This window comes from Pongo pygmaeus, chromosome 20 (genome assembly GCF_028885625.2).
Source record: "Pongo pygmaeus isolate AG05252 chromosome 20, NHGRI_mPonPyg2-v2.0_pri, whole genome shotgun sequence".
NCBI lineage: Eukaryota > Metazoa > Chordata > Mammalia > Primates > Hominidae > Pongo > Pongo pygmaeus.
Window position 1 is genome coordinate 12,927,737 of NC_072393.2, and position 11,955 is coordinate 12,939,691.

At 55.4% G+C, this 11,955-nt stretch overlaps 2 protein-coding genes across 5 annotated transcripts; one reads left to right on the forward strand and one right to left on the reverse strand.

Annotated features, from left to right (window-relative positions):
• The first annotated feature begins 455 nt into the window (after positions 1-455).
• GNG14 (G protein subunit gamma 14) lies at positions 456-2,044 on the forward strand. Its single transcript, XM_063657909.1, is given in 2 exon segments — positions 456-1,366; positions 1,369-2,044. Coding segments are annotated over 2 exon segments (321 nt in total). The 5' UTR covers positions 456-1,164; the 3' UTR covers positions 1,488-2,044.
• On the reverse strand, positions 2,031-11,654 carry FBXW9 (F-box and WD repeat domain containing 9). 4 transcript variants are annotated; one of them, XM_063657906.1, is made up of 10 exons: positions 9,659-11,646; positions 8,253-8,392; positions 8,092-8,175; positions 4,820-4,932; positions 4,644-4,735; positions 3,079-3,227; positions 2,878-2,991; positions 2,656-2,745; positions 2,487-2,552; positions 2,031-2,405 (listed from the first exon to the last, which is right to left on the reverse strand). In XM_063657906.1, the coding sequence occupies exons 1-10, from the start codon at positions 10,065-10,067 to the stop codon at positions 2,331-2,333; spliced, it is 1,332 nt and encodes a 443-aa protein (XP_063513976.1). In that variant the 5' UTR covers positions 10,068-11,646; the 3' UTR covers positions 2,031-2,330. The 4 variants fall into 4 exon arrangements, with proteins under 4 accessions (XP_063513976.1, XP_054320100.2, XP_063513975.1 ...); XM_054464125.2 differs by having other exon boundaries at positions 8,047-8,175; positions 9,659-11,641; XM_063657905.1 differs by having other exon boundaries at positions 2,031-2,745; positions 9,659-11,654.
• Positions 11,655-11,955: the final 301 nt, after the last annotated feature.

Here is an 11,955-nt window from a genome sequence, read left to right on the forward strand (position 1 = left end):
TAATCCCAGCACTTTGGGAGGCCGAAGCAGGTGGATCACTTGAGGTCAGGAGTTCGAGACCAGCCTGGCCAACATGGTGAAACCGCTTCTCTACTAAAAATACAAAAATTAGCCAGGTGTGGCCGGGCGCAGTGGCTCATGCCTGTAATCCCAGCACTTTGGGAGGCCGAGGCAAGTGGATCACCTGAGATCGGGAGTTCAAGACCAGCCTGACCAACATGGTGAAACCTTGTCTCTACTAAAAATACAAAAAATTAGCCGAGCGTGGTGGCACATGCCTGTAATCCCAGCTACTTGAGAGGCTGAGGCAGGAGAATCGCTTGAACCCAGAAGGCGGAGGTTGCAGTGAGCTGAAATCGCGCCATTGCACTCCAGCCTGGGCAACAAGAGCGAAATACCATCTCAAAAAAAAAAAAAAATTAGCCGGGTGTGGTGGCATACGCCTATAATCCCAGCTACTCAGGAGGCTGAAGCAGGAGAATCACTTGAGCCCGGGAGGTGGAGGTTGAAAGTGAGCTGAGATCGCACCACTGCACTCCAACATGGGTGACAGAGCAAGACTCTCTCTCAAAAAAAAAAAAAAAAAGAATGAAGGCATTGGAGATTTGGGCCTGAGGAGTGGCGAGAGGAGGAGAGGCAAGGCTGCAAGTTGGAGATGGCAGAGGCTGACAAAGCAGATGTGTTGGGAACAGTTAGCAGGAGATCCAGCAGGTCAGGGGGAGGCCAGGGCCTCCTCACTCCCCCAGCCAAGGCACCTAGCCCACAGGGACCCAGGTGACATGTGACACCAGGGCAGCCACAGGGCCTCCTGGAGCAGGGACCCCCTCAGCCGAGGCAGCTGCTGCTGCTGCAGCTGGTGACATTTCACTCCATGAGAGTCCTGGCTTCAAAGTCTTTGCAGGGGTAGCAGAGGGAGAAAAGGGGGTTGAAGAGGACAGGCTGGGTTGGGGAGGGAGCCAGAGCAGGGTGGCCACCAGAGGACCACGCAGCCAGCGGTGGCTTGGGCCGGAGCCCTTAGCCGAAGTGTGTGGGCCTGACGGGTCCAGGAGCAGCCACCCTCATCCTGCAGCCCCCAAGGAACATAGGAAGAGGTGTGGGAACCCTTGGGCAGCCCTAGGCTCCCCCTAGGGGACTAAGGTTGGGCCTGCTGCCCACTTTACCCAGATGTCCAGCAAGGTGGCCATCAACAGTGACATTGGGCAGGGCCTCTGAGCAGTGGAGCAGCTCCAGATGGAGGCAGGCATCGAGCAAGTGAAGGTGAGAGTCGGGGCCAGTGCAGGAGGCAGGAAGAGGTGGGAACACATGGGCCAGGGGACAGGTGCATGCCTGGGTCTGGTCTGGCTGACCCAGTTGGTCTGCAGGTGTCCAAGATGGCCGCCGATCTGCTGCAGTTCTGCACGGAGCAGGCCAAGAACGACCACTTCCTTGTGGGCATCCCAGCCGCCACCAACTCCTTCAAGGAGAAGAAGCCCTATGCCATCCTATGAACCCAGGACAATGCCACCCTGTGGCCTGGGCAAACCAGGGGGCCTCAATAAACAAAGTGAATACTTCTCAGGGCATGGCTGAGCCGGGCTGAGATGGGAGACCAGAGGGACTTTGGGCTTGCAGGGAACAGGTGCATACCTGGCCCAGCCTCCCTCCCTGGCCTGCCCCCGGGGTCACAGAAACAGCAGCACACACACACACCCTGGAGCCCCGGACGGAGAGCACAGCATCCCTCTTGCCCTCCCCAGCACCCATGGGATAGCCTGAGCAGGTACCCTTTTCCACCATGCAGACAAATAGCCAGGATTTGAGTCATAATCTATACACCACACGCGTCACACATCACACACACACGTGACATCATAGACACAGGTGCCCACGATCCTCAGGACTCTCCCTCTTCAAACGAATGCACAGCAACAGCTGACACGCACCCCCCAGCCCAGACTTGCTATCTCTCCCAGTCACTCCCACGCAGGCCTGCAGCCCCCCAGCCCCGAGCAGGCGCAGGCGGAGCCCCAGCAGGCAAACCACACTCACACTTCAGGCCCAAGCACCAACATGTCAGGTTTATTTCTCCTTCGCTCTCACCTGAGAGCAGGGCATCCAAATCATAACAAAACCAGAGCCCAAGAGTGGGGAGCGGCCCCCTGGGTGGGCCTGAACCCCAATTTCACCCTTCCCCCGGGCATAGGACCCTCACCCGAATGTGGCCGGGACTCCTTGTGCCCTAGGCCCACGGGGCAGGGGCGGAGGCAGCACCAACATTGGGGATGGTCCCCCAAGAACAGAGGAGGAAGCCCAGCCTCCGGTAGGCAGTGTCCACATCCATGTCCACCTGCTCAGGCCTGCAGCCTCCAGACCTCTAGCGACAGGTCTCCAGAGCCGGCCACCACTAGGTTGCCCTCAGCACAGACCTGGGAAGGGGGAGGAACATGAGGAGTCAGGGACAATGGCGCTCTGGCCAGCTGGGCAGGGCACATGGGGCAGGACCTTACCCTATTGAGCCCATTGTCATGCTTTCGGGTGCAAATGGTCCTTGGTGGGTCTGTGGGCACGTGCACCTAGTGAGGGGCAATGGGCGAGGTCAAGAGGTGTGCCCCTGGCTGATGGAGGTAGGGGAGGGGCAGGGACTGTCCTGGGGTGGGGGCTGGGCAGGAGCCTCACCCGGATGGTCTTGTCAGTGGATGTGGTGTACAAGGCTCCCACTGAGTACTGGATCCCAGTGATAGGAAAGCTGTGGCCCACATCAAAGGACTGCAGGAGGGGGATCAGGCAACACTCAGGCGAGGCTCTCCCAAGACCCGCCCTCCCCCACACCACCAGGGGCTCAGGGGTAGGAAGGAAGCCCGGGGGGAGGGACAGTCAGGGGCAGGAGCTGCAGCAGACCCGGATAAGCTGGAAGCAGCCGTTGCGGTTGGCGAAGACGTGCAGCAGGCCCTGGTTGTCACCAGCCCAGAGCTGGGGTTCCTGGTAGGACATGCAGAGCAGGTAGGAGTCCAGCTATGAGAGGGACAAGGGACAGGACAGCTCAGGCCGGGCTGGGCCTGCAACAGTCCCCATCCCTCCAGGCCCCTGGGGAGGGCCCACCTGCAGACGCTGCAGGACGCTGTTGGCTCGGCGGTCCACCACCACCAGGGTGTGGTCCTCGCTGCCTGAGATGATGTGCCGGTCATCCGCCAGCAGGGTCAGCACGGGTCTGGAGTGTAGTTGCTGGCGCTTCAACAGGGCTGGGCCGGCTTCATGGGTGATAGGCCGGGGAGGAGGGATATCAGAGCCCCTCAAAGGCCCCCCCCAGCCCACGGGAGCATCCCGGGTCTCCATCCTGTCTGGCAAAACCCTCGATCTGCTCATTCCCCCACCCCACAGAGTGACCCATCTCTCTTCTCCCGCCTCAGGGAAATCCAGGCTTCCACAGGAGCCCCAGGCCTCTGCCCATCCCCGTCCACATCCCATATCCCTCCTCCGATCCCATCTACTGTTGTTAGCACAGAGCTGACCAAGGTGGTCTCAGTCTTGCATCCACCCTCAGGTTGGCCTGAAACATGCCTCTATCCCGCAGCCCCGCTCCAGCTCTGCCTGGACAGGGTACACTGGCCCTTCAATTAACAAAAGTAGAGTGAATAAATAGGCCAGGCACAGTGGCTCACACCTGTAATCTCAGAACTTTGGGAGGCTGATACAGGCAGATCATCTGAGCCCAGGAGTTCAAGATCAACTTAGGCAACGTGGCAAGACCCAGTTCTCTGTTTAAAAAAAAGAAAATGGCCGGGCGCGGTGGCTCACATCTGTAATCCTGCACTTTGGGAAGCTGAGGTGGGTGGATCACCTGAGGTCAGGAGTTCATGACCAGCCTGGCCAACACGGTGAAACCTCGTCTCTACTAAAAATTCAAAAATTAGCCGGGCATGGTGGCAGGCGCCTGTAATCCCAGCTAATCGAAAGGCTGAGAGGCTGAGGAAGGAGAGTCGCTTGAACCCAGGAGGTGGAGGTTGCGATGAGCTGAGATCGCACCACTGTACTCCAGCCTGGGCGACAGTGAGACTCTGTCTCAAAAAAAAAAAAAAAAAAAAAGAATGAATGGATAAATAAACAACAGAAAATACTTATGTTCCAGGAAGTGTTCCTGCTAGGTGCTTATGTAAATGAATTTATTTATATATTTTTAATTAATTTTCATTTAGAGATGGGGTCTCACTATATTGCCCAGGTTGAACTCAAATTCCTAGGCTCAAGCAATCCTCCTGCCTCAGCCTCTGGAGTAGCTGGGACTACAGGTGGGCGCCACCACATCCAGCATAAAAAAATGTAGTTAATCCACCACTGTTCCTATTATCATCTTCCCCCATCAACCCCAGGGGGCTGCTGTGGTATTATTATCTGGATTTCACAGATGGGGAAACCGAGGTTCAAGCTTGTCTGGAGGTCACACAGCTAGGAAGTGGGACAGCCAGGATTCTAATCCGCCCCCAGGGCTGCCCAAGCTTCATCTGCACCCACTGCCCAAGTTGCCTGTATTGTACCAGCACAGCATGGCCACTCTGAGTGGTGAGTATTTGGTTATCTGACTATGACCCCAGCCAGGCTGTGAAGCCCCAGTGTCTCCTTCCCCAACATGACATCTCCCAACCTGGGCCCCAGGACTCTTGGCCCACCTCTGGGGTCGTAGATGGTCACCTTCTTGTCATAGGTGCCAGTCACCAGGATATCAGGCAGGTAGGAGAGGCACAGCACGGCTGAGCTGGCCCTAGGGACACACAGACCACAGGGCTTTGGCTGTGGCCAGACAGGGTCCTATCCCCGCAGGCCCCCTGCCCAGGCCCCCACACACTTTATCTCGCCGAACTGCTGCCCATCCGCTGCCATGTCCCAGAGCTTCACTGTGCTGTCCCAGGAGCCGGAGCACACGCGGTGGTCCTGTGCTGCCAGTGACCACACCCAGCCCTGCAGGACAGGAGCAGCAGTCACACACCTGTCACAGCCCATGGGGGTCCCAGACTGGGATCATTCTGTTTTTGCAGGTAAGGCTCAGAGAATTCAAGAGACTCACCCAAAGCCACATAGCTCTTCCTCCCCAGTGCCCACCGTGATAGATGCTGCAGTAAGTACAACACCCAACTCTGGCTCCAGGTGATCACCCCCATTGCACAGATGAACCCAGAGCAAGTTCAACTTGAGTACAGATTACAGTTTATGTCCATGGGTCAGCCTGACTTCAGAGTCCAGGAAAGGCACACCCCACCCAGAAACTTTTTTTTTTTGGAGACGGAGTTTCACTCTTGTCATCCAGGCTGGAGTGCAGTGGCTTGATCTTGGCTCACTGAAACCTCTGCCTCCCGTGTTCAAGTGATTCTCCTGCCTCAGCCTCTCTAGTAGCTGGGATTACACGTTTGTGCCACCACACCCGGCTAATTTTTGTATTATTAGTAGAGATGGGGTTTCACTATGTTGGCCAGGCTGGTCTCAAACTCCTGACCTTAGGTGATCCGCCCGCCTCAGCCTCCCAAAGTGCTGGGATTACAGGCGTGTACCACCGTGCCTGGCCCAGGAACTCTTTTTTTTTTTTTTTTTTGAGACAAGGTCTTGCTGTGTCACCCAGGTGTGAATGCAGTGGCGCGATCATGGCTTACTGCAGCCTCCACATCCCAGGCTCAAGTGATCCTTGTACCACAGCTTCCCAAGAGCTGGGACCACAGGCGCATGCCACTACGCTCTGCTAATTTTTTTTTTTTTTTTTTTTGAGATGGAGTTTTGCTCTTGTTGCCCAGGCTGGAGTGCAATGGCATGATCTCGGCTCACCGCAACCTCCGCCTCCAGAGTTCAAGCAATTCTCCTGCCTCAGCCTCCGTAGTAGCTGGGATTACAGGCATGTGCCACCGTGCCCAGCTAATTTTGTATTTTTAGTAGAGCCGGGGTTTCTCCATGTTGGTCAGGCTGGTCTCAAACTCGCGACCTCAGGTGATCCGCCTGCCTTGGCCTCCCAAAGTGCTGGGATTACAGGTGTGAGCCACCGCATCCGTTTTGGTTTTTTTTTTTTTTTTTTTGAGACAGAGTCTCGCTCTGTTGCCCAGGCTGGAGTGCAGTGGCATGATCTCGGCTCACTGCAAGCTCCGCCTCCCGGGTTCACGCCATTCTCCTGCCTCAGCCTCCCGAGTGGCTGGGACTACAGGTGCCCACCCACCACACCCGGCTAATTATTTGGTATGTTTTGTAGAGTCAGGGTTTCCCATGTTGCCCAGGCTGGTCTCGAACTCCTGGGTTCAAGCAATCCTCCTGCCTCAGCCTCCCAAAGTGTTAGGATTATAGGCCTGAGCAACTAACTGCACCCTGGCCCAATAACATTTCTAAGTCAAGTTCTACAGAGATTCAGCCCCAGTGGTGGTTTGAAGCCACATGACAAGTGATTAAGAGTGTGGCCTCTACTTTGTGACCTGGCAAACCATATCACCTCCTTTAGTTCATTCATCAGCAAATTGGGCAGAAAACATCCCTTGCCTCAGGAGCTAATATGCACAGCGTGGTGAATGCTGACTTATTGCCCACCAATCCCGCTGAGGAGGGCACTATCATGTATCTCATTTTATAAATGGGGAAACTGGACCCCAGAGAGGTTGAGTTTCTCACTCAGGGTCACACAGCCAGGAAGCAGCACAGTGAGAATTTGAAGCCAGCATCCTGGCCCCAAGCCCAAGCTCTCAGCCACTGGCCTGACCACCTTAGCAACTGGTGGAGATGCTCCTCCACAGCCACATCTCAGGAGATGACAGTCATGCTCAGAGTTGGCTGATCTCCAAGGGCAGTCTCATAACTGCTTTGCACTGGGCCTCTCCAGGTGTACCTGACATCTGTTGAGCACCTACTGTGTGTCAAAGCCTGAGCTTGGCCGGGCACCGTGGCTCATGCCTGTAATCCTAGCACTTTGGGAGGCTGAGGAAGGCAGACCACTTGAGGCCAGGAGTTTGATACCAGCCTGGCCAACATGGCGAAACCTCATGTCTACTAAAGGAAAAAAAAAAAAATGTGTGTATATATAATATATATATACACACACACACACACACACAAAAATTAGCTGGGCATCATGTGCCTATAATTTCAGCTACTCAGGAGGCGAGGTTGCAGTGAGCTGAGATTGTGCCACTGCACTACCGCCTAAGCAACAGAGTGAGATTCCATTAAAAAAAAAAAATTAGCTGGGCATGGTGGCAGGCACCTATAATCCCAGCTACTTGGGAGGCTGAGGCAGGAGAATCACTTGAATCCCAGAGGCAGAGGTTGCAGTGGGCCGAGATCATGCCATTGCACTCCAGGCTGGGTGACAGAGCAAGACTCTGTCTCAATAAAAATATAAATAAATAAAGGCCGGGTGACTCATGCCTGTAATCCCAGCACTTTGGGAGGCTGAGGCGGGCAGACCACGAGGTCTGGAGATCGAGACCATTCTGGCCAACATGGTGAAACCCCATCTCTACTAAAAATACAAAAATTAGCTGGGCATGGTGGTGGGCACCTGTGGTCCTAGCTACTCAGGAGGCTGAGGCAGGAGAATTGCTTAAACCTGGGAGGCGGAGGTTGCAGTGAGCCGAGATTGCACCACTACACTCCAGCCTAGCAACAGAGTGAGACTCCATCTCAAAAAAAAAAAAAAAAAAAATTAGCTAGGTGTGGTGGCATGCACCTGCAGTCCCAGCTACTCGGGAGGCTGAGGGAGGAGAATCACTTGAACCCGGGAAGCAGAGGTTGCAGTGAGCTGAGATCATGCCACTGCACTCCAGCCTGGGTGACAGAACGAGACTCCATCTCAAAAAAAAAAAAAAAAAAGCCTGAGCTTAATGCGTGTCCACATTAATGCATAATGTATCTCCTTCATCCTCATCCTAATCACCCACTGGACAGAAGTAGAAACTGAGGCATGGAGAAGTCACACATCTCACCTAAAGTCACACCAAGGATAGAAAAGTCAGATTCAAATCTATGCGGTCCTGTACCAAAACCTGGGGCCTTAACCAAGATGCCCTACTCAGGTCTCACACCTCCTATCCCCACCTGACCCCTCACCTCATGGGTACTATTTCGCTTAGTGCCTAAGGTCTTGACCAGAACCTGGTTGGACTCCGTCCCCAGCTGCCGCAGGTCCCACAAGTTGACGTTGCGATCTCGGGAGCCCGACAGACAGAGTGACCCACCCTGGAAAGGGAGCAAGGTGATGTTGTCAGGGCCACCCTGGCCCACCCCTGCCTGGCCCCCCACAGACCCCGTCTCACCTGGAGCAGCAGCACTGAGTCAACAGAAGCCACGTGCCCGTCGGCCAGGCAGAAGTATTCAACCCAGCGCCCATCCTCTGCCCAGCGGGACAGGTGCTGCTCCAGCGCAATGCAGGCTGCCGGCCAGTCAAAGTTCTTCTCTGTGGGTTACCACGAGTAGGGTGCCCGGTGGGCAGGGACCCTAGCACCCATGCCAGCTGGCCAAGCCCAACCCTGGCTTCCAGGGAGCCCACCCTACACCAGACTTGGACAGAACCCCATGGAGATTCCCTACTCCCGCCCCAAGCCGACCCAGGCTCTGGTCTTGGGACCACCTGCCTGCCCATTTCCCAGGCAGGTCTAGGACTACTCACTCCAATTTCCAGAAATTGGGAACTGGGGTCTCAGAACTACCTCTCCAGGCGCCATCCCCCAACCCAAACTCAGGGTAGAGCAGTCTCAGGATGTTGAGGTCTGACCTCAGGCTCGGCATACAAGCTGGGACCTCATGACTAACCCTTCCTGCCTCAGCCATCTGAACCAGACCAAGGGGGCTGTTTTTCAAACAGTATCTGGAAACTGGGGAGCCTTGTCAAGATGCAGAATGCAAGCCCCAGATGCAGATTCAGTGGTATGGACAGGGTCCAAGCATCTATGTTTATTAAGCGGTTTGGGAGAGTCTGACCTAGGGGGTTGGATGGCAACACCTTGAGAATCACTGATCCCGGAGTGATCCTGATTCCTCTCTAAGGTTGAGTGTTTGATTACTTTAACCTGGAAGCAGAATCAAAGCTTCCAGGTTAAGGGTATCAAACACCCAAGCTGTAATACAACTTGGCTTAAGGGCCTGAGGATCCAGCTGTATCAGGATCAATATCTCAGGATCAACAATATCGATTCAAAGGTCCCAAGCTGTCTTCCCTCAGGAACCAATAAACTCAGGGCCAAGAGCCACTGTCTCACCCCTAACTGGGTCAAGGCTCTAGGGCTCAGGAATTTTGACATCAACAGGTGCTGTCTCAGCTTCTAAGCTGGACTCAGAACCTGAGGATCTTTGGGCTCACTTTGAGCCCCAGCATAAACTCCAGAGCCTAAGATTTCAAGTCCCTGTGTCAATCCCCAGTCAGGGGTCAGGGGCTTAGTACCACAAGACCCCAGGACTGAGGATATTTGGATCCTGAGTCGTCCAGGGACCACAGCCCCATGTTAGGGTTTCACAGCCTCAGGACCCCAAGTGCCTGGCTGCCCCGTGGTCCACCCAGAGGTCCTCAGGGGCTTCGGCACCACCAGTAACTACCTCAGCCTCCAGCCTGAGCCAGGACAGCCACGAAGCCTGCACCAGAGGCTGTATCCGGAACACCCCATGTACTTCTTCCCCGCCCCAAGCCTGACCTGGGCGGACGCCCCCGGCCCCCGGGTGCGCGCACCTTCCACCACTGGGTAGGGCGCGCGTACGCGGCGTAGCGTGCGTAGCCTCCAGGTGACATGGTCAGACACGAGGTCGCGCAGCGCGTGGCACACCCGCGACAGGACGTGGAGCACGAGACGGGCGTCCAGGTAGGAGCAGATCTCGAGCAGCAGCTCCGGGGGAAGGCTCAGAAGGCCTGGCTCACTTACGGCCGAAATCTTGGACGCGGCCCGAGGCTCCGAAGCGCTCGGGGACGCGGCGGGCGTGGATAGCTGCGAGGGGCGCGAGAACGCCAGCCCGGATTTTGGAGGACTGAGAACGCGGGCCACATAGGCCTCGGCCTGCGCGTCTGGGTCTGTCTCTGACTCTGGGTCCGAGTCATCGTCCCAGGCGCGGGAATCATCGCACGGCCCTAGGGGAAGCTCCATGGCGACCGGGTGGGCGCTGCCTGCCTCGCGTCTTGTCTCCTAGGCAGCACGAGGGTACTTCCGGCGCTGTCTGATGACGTTTATGCGCCCACCGGAAGCGCGCGGAGGAAGTCAGTCACTGGCTTAATACAGAACATCGACCCGCTTACAGGGATTCCTGCAACTGCGTCTGCCTTAGGCTGGAAAATGCAGGTTCCTGTTTCTGCGCTTTTTAAACTAGCATCTCTTGTCGTGCCGATACCGAGAGCCAGCCAACTCTGGCTAAAAACGAAATTCAAGCCAGGCGGGGTGGCGCGCGCCTGTGGTTCCAGCTACTCAGGAAGGTGAAGGGGTAGGATCCCTTGAGTCCAGGAGTTCGAGAGTGCAGTGAGCCATGATTGCGTCACTGTACTCCAGCCTGCGCAACATAGTGAGACCCTGTCTCTTTAAATTAGACATAAAATAAACACTGCTCTATAAAAAATAAACACTGCTTTAACGAAGGCATCTGTTATATGTGACACTGAGCTTAGAAACCCAAAGGCCCCTTTCCGAGTTTAAGGAGTAGCGATTGGAACTCTTGCCTCTTTTCCCAGAGCCAGAAATATGCAGTTACACTGCAGAGGCCTCACTTAAGTGACTTTTTTTTTGAGAAAGGAACTGGGGCCTCAGAACTACCTCTCCAGACCCCATTCCCCAACCCAACCTTGGAGGACAGCAGTGCAGTCCTCCAAGTGGAGTGCTTGAGTCATTGCAACCCCCGCTTCCTGGGCCCAAGTGATCTTCCGCCTCGGCCCCTCAAGTAGCTGGGACTACAGGCGCGCACCACCACACCCGGCTAATTTTTGTATTCTTTTGTAAAGACAGGGTTTCACTACGTTGTCCAGGCTGGTCTCGAACTCCTGAGCTCAAGCTATCCGCCCCCAACTTGGTCTCCCAAAGTACCAGGATTACAGGCGTGAACCACCGCGCCTGGTGGAAAGCTACCTTTTTTTTTCTTTTTTGAGACGGAGTCTCACTCTGTCGCCCAGGCTGGAGTGCAGTGGCGCGATCTCAGCTCACCGCAACCTCCACCTCCCGGGTTCAAGCGATTCTCCTGCCCCTCAGCCTGCCGAGTAGCTGGGACTACAGGAGTACGCCACCACGCCGAACTAATTTTTATGCTTATTATTTTTTTTGTCTTCCTTTTTGTGGAGAACGGGGTCTTGCTATATTGCCCAGGCAGGTCTCGAACTCCTGGGCTCAAGCTATCCTCCCGCCTCTGCCTCCCTGAGAGCTGGGATTACAGGCGTGAGCCACCGCGCCCAGATGAACTAATTTTTGTATTTTCAGTAGGGACGGGTTTCACCGTATTAGCCAGGATGGTCTCAATCTCCTGACCTTGTGATCCGCCCGCCTCGGCCTCCCAAAGTGCTGGGATCACAGGCATGAGCCACTGCGCCCGGCAGAAAGTTACTTTTAACAATAACATCACTTTTTTTTTTTGAGACTAAGTCTCACACTGTCGCCCTGGCTGGTGTGCAGTGGCGCAATCTCGGCTGGCTGCAACCTCCGCCTCCCGGGTTCAAGCGATTCTCCTGCCTCAGCCTCCAGAGTAGCTGGGAATACAGGCGCGCGCCACCACACCCGGCTAATTTTTGTATTTTTTAGTAGAGATGGGGTCGCACTATGTTGGCCAGGCTGGTCTCAAACTCCTGACCTCGTGATCCACCCGCCTCAGCCTCCCGAAGTGATGGGATTACAGGCGTAAGCCACTGCGCCCGGCCTAACATCACACTTATTAAAACAGCATGTTGGCTGGGTGCGATGGCCCAGGCCTGTAATCCCACCACTTCGAGAGGCAAGGTGGGTTAATCACCTGAGGTCAGGAGTTCAAGACCAGCCTGGCCAACACGTTGAAACCCCATCT

Bases quoted from the DNA above. Each gene is read 5' to 3' on its own strand.
- FBXW9 (XM_063657904.1), bottom strand. From the start codon at position 10,067: ATGGAGCTTCCCCTAGGGCCGTGCGATGATTCCCGCGCCTGGGACGAT. The intron at 8,176-8,252 runs GTGAGACGGGGT...CTCCCTTTCCAG, and splicing joins ACTCAGTGCTGCTGCTCCAG to GGTGGGTCACTCTGTCTGTC. The intron at 3,228-4,643 runs GTGGGCCAAGAG...TCACCCATGAAG, and splicing joins GACCATCTACGACCCCAGAG to CCGGCCCAGCCCTGTTGAAG.